Source organism: Pecten maximus, chromosome 5, assembly GCF_902652985.1.
Source record: "Pecten maximus chromosome 5, xPecMax1.1, whole genome shotgun sequence".
Classification (NCBI taxonomy): Eukaryota; Metazoa; Mollusca; class Bivalvia; order Pectinida; family Pectinidae; genus Pecten; species Pecten maximus.
In genome coordinates, this window is record NC_047019.1 from 26090068 (window position 1) to 26104783 (window position 14716).

At 34.6% G+C, this 14716-nt stretch overlaps 1 protein-coding gene across 7 annotated transcripts in view; it reads right to left on the reverse strand.

The window, feature by feature from the left end:
• The window catches only part of LOC117327677 (four and a half LIM domains protein 2-like), a 127508-nt gene that overhangs the window by 59754 nt on the left and 53038 nt on the right, over positions 1-14716 (reverse strand). For all 7 annotated transcript variants that reach the window (XR_004532708.1, XM_033884759.1, XM_033884760.1 and 4 more), the window contains exon 5: positions 14304-14519. Coding sequence is in view for 6 of the 7 variants with exons in the window: in XM_033884759.1 (XP_033740650.1) it covers positions 14304-14519 (216 nt within the window). In the remaining variant the exon portion in view is untranslated. The remainder of the gene's footprint in view (positions 1-14303; positions 14520-14716) is intronic.

Consider the following 14716-nt stretch of genomic DNA (forward strand, 5'->3'; position numbering starts at 1 on the left):
TTTCGCTTTTAGTGAGATGTTTTTCTCTGCTAGATGCAAAAATAACAAATAAATAGAAAAAAACCTTCTAAAGCATGAAAAAGTTAATGTTTCACAGGAACAGAACTTTTTTTATGGAAAAAAGCAGCCACACGTACTGCTCATGGGCGTGGGTGATATACCGCCCTAATTGTATATTTGTCCTCTATATATGAATGGAGTGTGTTGCATATACATACAAGCATAAATGCAATGTTACTCCTAAAAGCTGGAAAAGAATTCCAGACATCCTTCACCTTCTTCAGCTCACTTATATACGTTAATGGTTCTGGATAGTACTAACAGTGTTATTTGTTTACATGTTTACTGAGTTGATAGCCTATATATATATATAAAGTAAGTGTTTCTCACTAGATATATATCAGACTGTATCAGCTGAATCAGGAAGTGTGACTCTTTAACCATCTGTAAACTCTTCTTATTAGATTAAGAGGTATAATTATATATGTCCAATAACAAGGTCACTGCCGAGATATCCCAAGGTCATTTTCAAGAAATTAATGATATTTTAGGTCACTTTAGAGATATCCCAAGTTCATTCAAGTTTTCGAGAAATTCATGATATTTTAGAGGTCACTGTCAAGATATCCCAAGGTCATCTTCAAGTCCAAGAAATTAATGCTATTTCAGAGGTCACTGTCAAGATATCCCAAGGTCATCTTCAAGAAATTAATGATATTTTAGAGGTCACTCTCAAGATATCCCAAGGTCATCTTCAAGTCCAAGAAATTAATGCTATTTCAGAGGTCACTGTCAAGATATCCCAAGGTCATTTTCAAGAAATTAATGATATTTTAGAGGTCACTCTCAAGATATCCCAAGGTCATCTTCAAGTCCAAGAAATTAATGCTATTTCAGAGGTCACTATCAAGATATCCCAAGGTCACCTTCAAGAAATTAATGATGTTTTACAGGTCACTGTCAAGATATCCCAAGGTCATCTTCAAGAAATTAATGATATTTTAGAGGTCACTGTCAAGATATCCCAAGGTCATCTTCAAGAAATTAATGATAAATATAGATGGTATTTCTATTGTGATGATGATATTTTGAGAGCTACAATGAATGTTTATTGTGGTTGGCTACAGTGACTTTATCATCATACACTAAGACCACACAAAGTTTGTTACTCTTCATCGTAAGTGAAAGCCACTTGTGGAACAAAAGTTTCTTTATCTGATTGTACTTAACACGGAAACTACCACTTCTTGTTGAGGAAGACTGACAAACAGAGGTTTCAACCGAAGTAAACATACAGTATTGTAATAATGTTAACTTTTGTAAACAAATTACGCTGTACTTCAAACCACACCAGACCTATATTATCAATATATTACTGCTTGAGATTGATGTGAAACATTTACTGACCAATTCCTAAAAGTTTACTCCAAAACATTAACTTCACGACAGCTTATATGGCATCAAATGTCAATGTGATCACCAAAGCTCATTGTTGCTGGTACTCTTGCAGCCATAGAGGAACACACATATATATATTGTTTATAGTGCAGACTTACATAGAGACCTCGACCTATCTAGAGATTTTTGTAGAATACATAACCGATTCCTCATGACATGCAGGTACAGGAAGGGAATGTCGAGGCAAATTCCTGGAGACAGTTACAAGCTAGAATACAAGTAGCATATACAGGACCAATTGTTGGGGACACATTCAAGAATATAGGATGAATTCCTATAGACAGGAACGTGAATATGGGACAAACTGGGACGAATTCCTGGAGACAGTTACAAGCTAAAATACCAGATATATTCCTGGAGACAGGTTAAAAAATACTGAGGACCAGGTTCTAGAATTTCCTAGACTGTATAACAACATGGACTGCTTTCAGTAGAGAATTTGTAGGGTAAACACTCATTACCAATTCCTAGCTTGGATGAGTTAACAAACGAATGCAACCAATTTATATAATGTACAGAACACATATTGACAAAATTATTTCACATGAAACAGCTACTTTAACTGAACTCCAAGAAGAATTGTAAAACCAGACATCCACAATTAGTATTCATTTATACTGAGCTGATCTTTAAGCTAGCATTTTACATGGCTGTCATTATACTCCTAACATATAATAACCTACCATATTCGTCACAATTAGCGCCCCTCCACCCATAAGCGTCCCTCCCCTTTCCGGCGGAGAAATTGACATTATGTAAACGCCCCTCTCAATCGTGAAACAACTGCAACATAATTAAGTCACAATCCTTACATTTTATATAGCAGACTTAGTTTGGAGACCAAAGCTAGACTCCCGTTCAATCTTTAATACCTGTTCAAAATGTAGCAAACCTTTCCTTACTGACACTTTAGGCTTTTTGTCCATAACTTCGATTTAGTAACCTTAATAAGTGCCCCCCTCTGTAACCATTTTTAAAAGCGTCCTGGGAGCTAATTACAGCGAATATGGTGTGATTACAATTAGCTAATGTTCTATTTACTAATGAGGCTACGATCAAAGAATAGAGACCATGGATTCAATACATTTCAGATTAAACTGGCCTGAAATATCTCGGTAAATAATTATAGATAATGCAATGTTAAGTAACTTCAGGCCATGAAATGACTGTCTATAATGCATTTCAAAACATCCTAAAGACTGGGATGGGTACTATATGTACTGATAAAAGCACCACTGATAACGAAGTACATCGTCCTATCATTGCATCTTTGCATTTGTTATGATGTGAATGTAAATTAGAGGCTCTGTAGTAACTTCCACCAAACCTACAAGTGTAAACAACATTCCTGCTGCCATACACCACAGTAATTGTTGACTCATGTCATTAGTACATCAACACAGCACCAATAATCTGTCTGCTATGTTAGACCAACAGCAATTCTGGAGATACCCAACACCAACGCATGAAAAAACATAGGACCATTATGTGAAAGGGATGTGTAAGTCGCAATCCACCTGTGTTAATTAGTATCAATTAATGCATTTCTTCATTTTTATGCACCTAAATTATTTGTACTGCTTTAAATAAATTTCAACTAATTCCCAATATTTATTTTGTTTTCTTTGTCCTAACTTAAAGTGAAAACATCAACTAATTATACACATACCCAAAATTACCAGATAAAAAAATCAGAAAGAGGCTATAACAGTGTCAGAATTAAATTCTCCTCTGAATGGATGCCTGTTTATCTTATGCTTACTTCCCAATATTACTACCCTTGTATGCAGCTGGGTAGACTGCAGTGTTTTTTTCAGGTAATTTTTTCAACAGCCTATGCCTTTTCAATTGGGAAAATAATTGCGGTGTTTGGTGAATTTGGGAAAATAGCAAATAATGACAAAATACTAAATAAGTCAAAACACTTCATTTATTGGCTTTTCTAGTCTGCCTCATGATATGAAGAGTCATAGCAAGCATCCTGGGTTATTACTTAGACTACAAAACAAAGGAAGTTTTCTTGTTTTCATCTTGGTGTTTGTCTACGTACTCTCTGAAACGCTTGCCTGCATGTCATTTGTGGAAAGCGCAACAGTGATCAGGATTCGAGTTACCTCCCTTATACCGTTTATACGACTAATTGAGGCCAACTTGCCTATCGCGGAAGTAAATTTGTCAGTCTACTGTTCATGTGTATGATGATCAACTATCGTACCATAATATTCACATATTCTAGGAATGAAATACAATACAGATAACCAGATAGAAATTCAATACAATTTTTTGTTTTTTTTTTTTGAATTGGGAAAAATGATGTTTCAAAATTGGGAAAATACAACCTTTTTTGGCAAGGGGAAACAGCCTAAAGTTGGCTGTAGATCTGGCCAAAAAAAATCACTGTCACTGTAACAGACAGAATGAAACTTTATAAATTAATCAAGCTTGTACTTTTATAATATTGGCTGATGATATAGTAATTGGTTAAGAAACTACAATTTACTAACCAGTAGTTGAAACATTTGGTAGGAATATTTCTTCCTTGAGTAATCCGATATCAAACCTACTGATGACTTAATAATAACTGAAAAATAAATTAACTGAAATAAATCAAGCTTACTCATCAATCTCTATTGCACTTTTCAATTGGAGCAATACATCTGCTACATAACAGTCACAGACATCAGTACCACAACACAAATTCCTACCTGTGTGGAACTTTAAATCCTGAATTCAAGAAAATTTCAGCAGTAACAGTGTGGTAGCATGAACACTAACTGTCATGAACCTCAAACTACAGTCTGGCTATAATCAAGTTCTTTTTCTGCTAGCCTTTTGTATTGATCTACAAATTGTAAAGCCGAATGCACCTGATGATCATAAAATTGTCAGGATAATGAAGAGTATGGAACTTACTGTGATAAAGTACATACAGGACACAGTAGGATTGGGACATACAGGACACTGTAGGACTGGGACATACAGGACACAGTAGGACACAGACATACAGGACACAGCAGGACAGGGGACATACAGGACACAGCAGGACAGGGGACATACAGGACACAGCAGGACTGGGACATACAGGACACAGCAGGACAGGGGACATACAGGACACAGTAGGACAGGGGACATACAGGACACAGTAGGACAGGGGACATACAGGACACAGCAGGACAGGGACATACAGGACACAGTAGGACAGGGATATACAGGACACAGCAGGACTGGGACATACAGGACACAGTAGGACAGGGACATACAGGACACAGTAGGACAGGGACATACAGGGACACAGCAGGATTGGGACATACAGCACACATCAGGGTTTGGGACATTCACAACACAGGAGGGCTGGGACATGCATAACAACATGTCAAAGCTGGAACATACAGAACAAAAAGGTCAAAGTTGTAACATACAGGTCACAGAAGATCAAGGTTGGGACAATAAAGGTCTCAGAAGGTCAATGTTAGGTTCATAATTCACAACACAGCAGGGCTGGGATGTACATAAGATCAAAGTTGGGACCAGGTTACAGCAGATAGCGACATACAGGACTGGGACATATATATATGTATATATTTATGATGAAACACTAGGACTATATGTGGACAGAAACTGACTCTTGGCATTTTCTCCTCGTCAATTTGTAGTAATGACTATAATACAGTGTGTGAAATTCAACAGCTCCAGACTATCATAGAGAGACAGGAGGAATACAGACATCTGTAAAGGGCATGCAGACCTTATGTAAACATGGCCATATCACAGTAGGAAACACTCCCTTATTACCAGTTATAATACCCTACACAGGAATCCAGTATATGATATAAGGATCTCCTTTAAAACATACTGGGCTAAAGAAAGTATCCCCTTTACATTGTATATAAACAACTTAAAGGGGCTAGAGAAAATATCTGCTTTAAAACATACTGGGCTATTGAAAATATCCCCTTTATGTTATATATATACATTTCTACCACAATACCCTGTGTTATTCAACTCTCAGACCATCAGTTAATCATTACAGCTGTTGATTAACAATCTGTTTATACCACACGTGGTATATTAACTCTGTACGCATTTTGATTGGCTAACACTGTAACCTTTGACCCAAGCTGCAATTGTTATTGACGTCATCAATAATCTAATGACGTCACATCACCGGGTCCCGGACGTCACCGGTACACTTTATTTACATACATGAAATTATACTTGCCATGGCCACATTTCCCTTTGATTCAAGCCAATATTATTGTGGTAGAAACAGGTCACACGACTCGAAATTGTTGGATATGGAATTTATTTCACACTCGTAAGTTATTTTTTAAAAGTTGCAAAAAACACTCGTGTGAAATAAATTCCATATCCAACAACCACTCGTTGTGTAACCTCTATATCTTAAATGGGCTAGAGAAAATATCCCCTTTATCTTATATATATAAAAACATCTTAAATGGGCTAGAGAAAATATCCCCTTTATGTTGTATATATATCAACATCTTAAAAGGGCTATTACATATAAATGTTTATATATCAACATCTTAAAAGGGCTATCATATATAAATAAATATATATCAACATCTTAAAAGGGCTATTATATATAAATAAATATATATCAACATCTTAAAAGGGCTATTATATATAAATAAATATATATCAACATCTTAAAAGGGCTATCATATATAAGTAAATATATATCAACATCTTAAAAGGGCTATTATATATAAATACGGGGTATGAGAAAATATCGATCCCTTAAGTAATCTCCTTTATATACGATATATGACAGAGATCTATACCTCAAACACAACAGCAATACAAGATGAAAAAACTCTTCTGTTACAGGACAAATTTATACACCATTTATATCACTAAAGGATGGTGAGGGCTCTAATCCACCTTGTAAGGGAAACCTGCAACAAGTATTAAACTGTTACTTCACATTCACGGCTAAATTTATATCATACAAAAAAAACGTTCACACAGTTGTCAGCTCCCGTGTTAATTCAAACAAATTACAGATGAGACCATGGATGACAGTCCAACAATAAAATCGTTAAGATATGCAATATATACATAATAATTACCTGATATTTATCCCACTGAGTATCTCCGGTTTACTGTCGTTAATACAACTCCAAGATATCAACTGTTATGACTCAGTTAAAAACAGCAGTCTACCAGTGTATGTGAGTGAAGGGTCCCCGAGATGTCAAACCCTGTGGTTAAGTTTCACTGCTAATCTCTGCCTACATTTTATAAACACCTCCATCACATCCTGTAAATATTTTGTGCATGTCGATGGAATTTGCCAGTCACCTTAAAGATGCATGCTTCTTTAAATTTCTTTAATTGGTCAGAATTTCTACAACTGCTACAAAATGAGACAACAAGCAAGCTGATATATAGCCCTGCATTTCCTAATGATTAAAAAGGAGTGTCAAGATGAAAAATGATTTGTAAGTATGTAATCAATTAGGGTATTGTTCTGGTATTATTAGTTTTGCATGTGCATAATGTAATTTCTGCTAAAGTTGGATATAAAGGGATTTTTTTTTTTTTTTTTTAAATTGCTGTGAATTTTGAATACGTACAATTAAGAATGAAAACTTAATCATCAATTTGAGTATAACATGCATGGTTTCAATGAGAATGAACAAAATCCTGAGAAAATGTAAAACAAATGGCCCACAGGGCCTGCATCTCTCAACTGGATATTAATTGATTTGTCATTAAAGGGATTAATTACTCTCTTAAAAGGCACATTTTGAACACAAGTACTGTGAATAGTTTGCATTATCAGTATGCATGATGAATAAATCTGGTATCTAATTTGTATCTGATGTTTACATATTTTTGACTGACTAAGTTACATATCTAATTTCAAAAAGTGTTCTTACATATTTCTTAAGAATTTCACAGGAATGCCTATGTTGTGTTGAGTGTGATGTTTATAAGGGTAAGCAGGTTTGTCAGTCAAGCTACAAGGTTACAATGTACTTGAGGTATTAAACAGACACTACCTCTGTCTATTGTCAATATGTTCTAGCCATGAGTGAGTTAGCTGTCACTAATCACTTTGACACTATGTGTGTCAGTATATTATGTCAATAAACATGATTCACACTAAAATTCCATATCAAGATATAAAATTAAATGACCTCACTCTCAAAGACAAAAAAATTAACCCTTCCAAAATACCAAAGTGATCCTCTCCTCTATTTTTCAAAACAAAATTGGCCTATACTTTCCCATTTGTATACCGTCAAAAAACATGTAATTTGCACACCAGTGAATCAAATTGATCCAATGGCAGTGTGAACTTTAAGAAACCTTTACCTTTTCCATGCAAATGACAGTCAGCCAATGAAAAAAAATCTGTTTACCTAGAAATGTCGGAGAAATTTGGAGTTTGATCCTGTTGCCTTTATAATATATGCATCTTCTGCTGTCGTCATAGTGACCCCCGCAGGTAAGAAGCTTTTATCTATAAACAATGTGTACAATTACTACACAAATAAATGTATGAATTTACACACCAGAAGAAGGAATTCCTTACTTGACAGTATGGTCACAGGTGTTGTTCAGTAATGACAGATACACACCTGTTATTTTCTCACCTGTTTTAATTGATGTTGATATATCTATCTGCAAACTAATGAGAGAATATCATCTGGGATAATTCCAATCTATTATTGGTCATCACTGATACAGGGATCCTCAGAGAAATTGATTATATAAGTTCAGTCTGAGTTTGATTATTGGCAATCCATGTTTAATGTGCTTATGCAGCCTGATAACAATGAGCCCTAATTGGTGTGATTCCCCTGACAACCTGATAACAATGAGCCCTAATTGGTGTGATTCCCCTGACAACCTGATTACAATGAGCCCTTATTGGTGTGATTCCCCTGACAACCTGATAACAATGAGTCCTAATTGGTGTGATTCCCCTGACAACCTGATAACAATGAGCCCTAATTGGTGTGATTCCCCTGACAACCTGATTACAATGAGCCCTAATTGGTGTGATTCCCCTGACAAAGTAATGATGGATAACCATCAAGACTTCTTGTATGTTTGCCAAACCTGTGTTTTCTGACAATCTTTTTTATTTGTTGTCTCCAAAAAGGTAATATTAGACAGATTAACCTAACAAGTATATTGTGTCACACAAAGTGTAATATACCAAACAGGTTAGATTTATAAATATATATCGATGGAGTGCATTCTCCCTCCAAACCCAACCCCTCCTTCACCCCGACCTACATAATGTACCCCCTATAGACTGTCAGATTTGGCAGGTTTACTGTATACATGTATACATCATCATTATACTCAACAACATCTCACTAAAATATTCACTTAAATACAAACAGACCTCAAAACTGAACAGAACATAACTGATATGAGGGAACACAAAGTGAGCAAATATATATGTGTACTTGTAGGTTGAAGGTGACATAGCGCACAGAGGAATTTTTTCATGAAGAAATAATTTTGTGGTTTGGAAGCCTGAGGGTTCAGCTACCTTAGCGAAGACATGGTAACCATGGTTACCACATTTGTTAATGTCACAGATAATGACCGAGAGATCCATAACAACATTGTTATGTGGGAGGACATTGAGGGAGTTACTTCCGCCATCACTTGGGTCAGCTAGCTAGGTCAACACCTGTAAAAGCTATCATAGCTTATACCCACTCATTAAAACAGCAGTATGTCTTTTACAGTGCATACAAATTCTCAGGTATGCACATATTACACAGAAATGATGAAGCAATATCAAATAAAACTCTAAGCCAACTTATTTTGAACTCAACTAGAGTTATTTCCCTTTTCCCAAAAGCAAGCCATGTGGAGTAAGTGGCAATCAATGCGATATATATCGTGAGACAATATCCAAATACAAACTGGTAATGTAAGATGATTTAATACTGTCTACTCCTACAATGTAAGATGATTTAATACTGTCTACTCCTACACAAAATCACATAGAAATATCACTAAATGGACATAACCCTTTGAAAATGAAAAAGAAATTGCAAGCTCAAAACATCACAAGCAAAATTTTAGTTTCATAAGAATTGGCTCAAAGAAATTAAAACAGGATTATTCTTGACAAACTTCAGTATACTACAGTAACCACTGCCCCAATAACAGTCTTGTAGGGGTACAAATTGATGTTGATTAATAAATAATATAAAAATATTTCATTCTCATACCTAAACTGCAAAAATAATCTTCTATGTGAATTTCCTAATAATTAGCCAAAATCTTAAATAGATTAAGCCCATACATTTTCTTTAGACTGCTATCTCATACGTAATTCACTTGTTAATGTATCAAATCTATAACAATAGTCACCCATCTAATCCGTCCAGCATCAGTTACAGATGCTGACCTATAAAGATATACCTTGCAACAGCTAGAAGACAGCTTACATTAAGATGGATGTGCAGCGATCGCCTACACAATTGGATGTCACACACATACTGTATGGTACAAAATCTCCTGGTAACATCAAGACAATGTGTATACAGTTTGATAGATGTTGGCTATGACAATGTTTTCTTTTTTCTGAGTTAATTAAATATATGCATCATTCTACCTCTGTATAAACAGGATGTTCCAACAGCATATTGATAGAAGCTAATATTAATCTAATATGTATGGAACTATGGCATGAGTGAAGAAAAGTCAATGTCTCTCAAAACTTCAAATAAACTGCCTAATCAATTGTGATCAGTACGTAGCCAATTTCCATTAAAGACTACAGTAGTAGTAGTAGTAGTAGTAGTAGAAGCTAGTGCTTTTGAGGCACCAAAGAATAATGGTTAGGCATAATGTTTTCATCAAAAGATATCTCAAATAAATGATACTATCAACCTGCCTCAGGGGAATATTCAATCAATTTGTCCCAATAGAGATGAAAGATTCAATGAACCTATTTGCCCTGTCATGTGATGAAAGCCATACTGACGTTAAATTGCCTCAGTTTGTGTCAAGTTGACAATACAGAAATGAAAACACTACTTTGTCATTGAACTCCTAACCCCTAAACCGAATCTGACTTCAAGAGCCTCAGATAAAGAACTCCTGTGAAAATGACCAAGTCTCGGTTTCTTCAACTTCAGGAAATCATTCAACTTTATAATTTCCTATAGGAAAGTATTGTTGGTTTTAAGGGGAAAATCTTAGCTACTGAACTTTTCTTTAATTCTGTAATGCTTTCCTCTGGAAAACTCTGAGTTAAAAATAGAATTAAAGAATATTCGTTTATGAAACTTAGGCCAGGGTTGAAAAATGATAACAGAAATTCTATTGTTGATAATGGGTGAAACAGTTGAAGTTAGCTTGTTCATAAAAATGCACTCTTCAAGTTAAGAAACATGTAGGAAAGATCTATCAGAATTCATATTACTTCCAAAGCATTATGAAGATGGGGGAAAGTGTGATTTGGATAAAAAGAAATCAATCTGAGTACAGGAAATCTGCTGATATTATATAAGAATGTGTATAACTGTACGAGCTAATTATTCCTGACTACGTGATGTCGCAGACACAGAACGTGTTGACCATATGTCAACGTTTCCCGACTAACCGACAAACACACATTTGAAATCACGGTCATACCCTATCTACTGAACCCTTGTTGATGAGAGTGTATAGATATAAGGTACAGAGGGATGAACAGACACAATGGAATTTTGGGCAGACAGTTAAAAATGACAAAGGAATAAAACATTAGGTAAGGTGTTTGATAAACAAATAGACAGACTGAAGTGGTAGATTGCATGCGAAAGCTTGGATAGAAAAATATGGCCAGTGAGAAAATATCATAAGAAAAATATGGCCAGTGAGAAAATATCATTAGAAAAATATGGCCAGTGAGAAAATATCATTAGAAAAATATGGCCAGTGAGAAAATATCATAAGAAAAATATAGCCAGTGAGAAAATATCATATGAAAAATATGGCCAGTGAGAAAATATCATTAGAAAAATATGGCCAGTGAGAAAATATCATAAGAAAAATATGGCCAGTGAGAAAATATCATTAAAAATGAATGGCCAGTGAGAAAATATCATTAGAAAAATATGGCCAGTGAGAAAATATCATAAGAAAAATATGGCCAGTGAGAAAATGATATTTAGAAGAAACCAACTGATATATATATTTAATTATTGCACAATAAATATGAATTAAGGCATAAACTTATAATGACAACAGATAAAGATGACAGGATATAAATGAAAATATCTAAATGACAGATTGAAAACATTTAAAACAAAAGGTCATGATTGCAATTGTAACGGACGTCAGTACTAGTAATATTTATTTCACTACAATATGTACATTCAACCTATGGACCTAAAGTTCTCTCTAACTGAGCAGTAGATCTATGTCTTGTATTACCAAGGTTACACAATGAACTCCATCAGTTAGTTTTTTAGCAGAAATAATTCAATCTGGTGACTTAAAGAACATCTGGATTGATAGTCGGGTGGCAGATAATGACACAAGACCAAAATGACATATATATGTTAACCTAGGTTTTCAACATAGTAAGAATCAAATCTTGTCTCATAAAGACAGACCATGTGAAGCCTTTATCACAAGTGACTATACGACCCAGTACAAATATATGTATATCATGGTGGGCATGTATTTATACGATTATACGACCCAGTACAAATATATGTATATCATGGTGGGCAGGTATTTATACGACTAATACGACCCAGTACAAATATATGTATATCATGGTGGGCATGTATTTATACGACTAATACGACCCAGTACAAATATATGTATATCATGGTGGGCATGTATTTATACGACTACACGACCGAGTACAAATATATGTATATCATGGTGATCATGTATTTATATGACTATACGACCCAGTACAAATATATGTATATCATGGTGGGCAGGTATTTATACGACTACACGACCCAATACAAATATACCGTATTTGACCTAATAAGGGCGCCTACCCTAATAAGGGCGCCCCTACCTTTTTTCAAGGAAATAAATCTATGACTGAGTGTCAAAATGGTGTTAAAAAGTAATAATTCATGTGAAATATTTTACTACTTATGTGTTCAATTTTCTTCAGCAAATTAAGTAACTGGAACACATGTTTTCGCCACATTTTGTGTATTCCTACAGGCTACATATGACATGTCAGTGCAAAGTTCTCAGCACCCAAAACTAAACACACATACAAATAATAACTTACCATCTTTATTTTAAGATAAAGTAAAGACTTCATTCTTGTTGATAAATAACTTTTGTTCAGAACAGAAAGCTAGTAAAAGACATTTTAAATCAATTATTAGGTCAAAGAAAACAATGTCTCATATGATCTGGGAAATCACCTGTTTCTATAAATAGAACACAAAAGAGTTCCATTTGAACATAAATGGTGGAACACACGTTCTCTGGTCTAAAGATCAGCTGGCATGGTTTACAAGTTTACAGGAGGTTTCAAGTGATGTTTAAGCTTAATACAATTTGTATATGATAATGAATAGATATCTTCATCTGGAATATTTTTATGACTGAATATTTTACCGTTTCCACAACCTTGGGTATTCTGCTATAAGGTATAGTTTGTTTCATAAAACTTCAGAATAACTAATCTTAATAAGGGCGCCCCCACTGTCATTTACCCGCGCCCTGCGCCCTTATTAGGTCAAATACGGTATGTATATCATGGTGGGCAGGTATTTATACGACTATACAACCCAGTACAAATATATGTATATCTACCTAAGTAATACTGTACGGATTAAATTTAATTACATCTCATAATGTATATATTTCTCTTCACGCAGATTCGTCCTTAAAACTTAATGCTTCTTTTTTCTGCATACTACCAGTACAAATCATTTCATATTTGTCAAATGTGTTTTTGAATTTATAATCAAGAATCATATACGGTGAGTAGATTTCCTGTTCAAAGGGACATAACTCTCTTTGTTAAATACACAAAGCTCTGACAGAAGCTTACTGCTGATCAATCATACATTACTTTGCTCACTCATTTGATTTCTTTTCATAAATCATTGTTCATTTTATTCATTTATTTCTTTATTGAGAATTTCATGGTGACATTCAAATATTACCTGGAATACAACAATGAATCTCTCATCAAAAAGACATAAACTGTAACAATCCCAAAAGAAAGGACAAGATTTATATCTCTGCAACAACAATTTTGTTTTTTCTTTTCAAAAACAGAAAGAAAACATGCCATTGAATTATCTTTAAAAAAACCTCTCTAAAACAAGAGCTGTTAGAGAACAGCAAAGCTCATCTCGCAAATGTTTGTCAATAATTGTTTAAAATATATTAATTGGAATGGTTTCGCAAATTGCATTAATAATATTTATATTGTTTACTTGAATCGATTGTGTATTGTGTATTCATGCAATTTTCAAAACCATACCAATTTATATATATATATAAATTATTTATTGACAAACACTCGGGAGACAAGCTATGCTGTTGTAGATTGAATAAATATATTTAATAATTGCTTTTGAACCTATTTCTTCAATTTTTTGATAAAATATTATCTTAATGAGAGTTGTCTCCCTTAAAAAATGTTTAACCGTATAAATTGTCTAATGTGAGCATTTTCACATTGTGTTTTTTCAGTTTCACACCAAGAAAGGATAGTGTATCTCCAGAGGGACTCTATTGCCAAATATCAGCACCCTAGTACAATTATAAAGTGATGCATTAAAACCTTTCAACACTTGCACCTAATTACTATGCCTTTCAACACTTGCACCAAAGTGTCCTGATGGAAGGGAGAGAACTCTTACCTCATCACAGGCAGGACACCGAGGGCGAATAAGTTCAGCATAGTGACGTTGGCAGTAGAGCTTTTTACTGTGTAGACAATATACCAGATCAACCAGCAGTTCCTCACACTGGACACATACAAAACAGGCCGGGTGCCAGCATATATCCTGGCCCATCTTACTGGCATAAACAGCCAGATCTCCCTCCTCCATCTCTCCCTTACACAGGTAACACATCTGTAAAAGGTAAATATACAGGTAGATATACAGATAATAGACTTGTAACAGGTAAAAAAAACTGCTACCACTTCTGTTACATTGGTATAATACAGTTATTACAAATGTAACAGGTAAATTTACAGGTAATATAACACACCTGTTATAGGTAAAATACAGTTAATACACCTGTAACAGATAATAATACAAATTCAGAT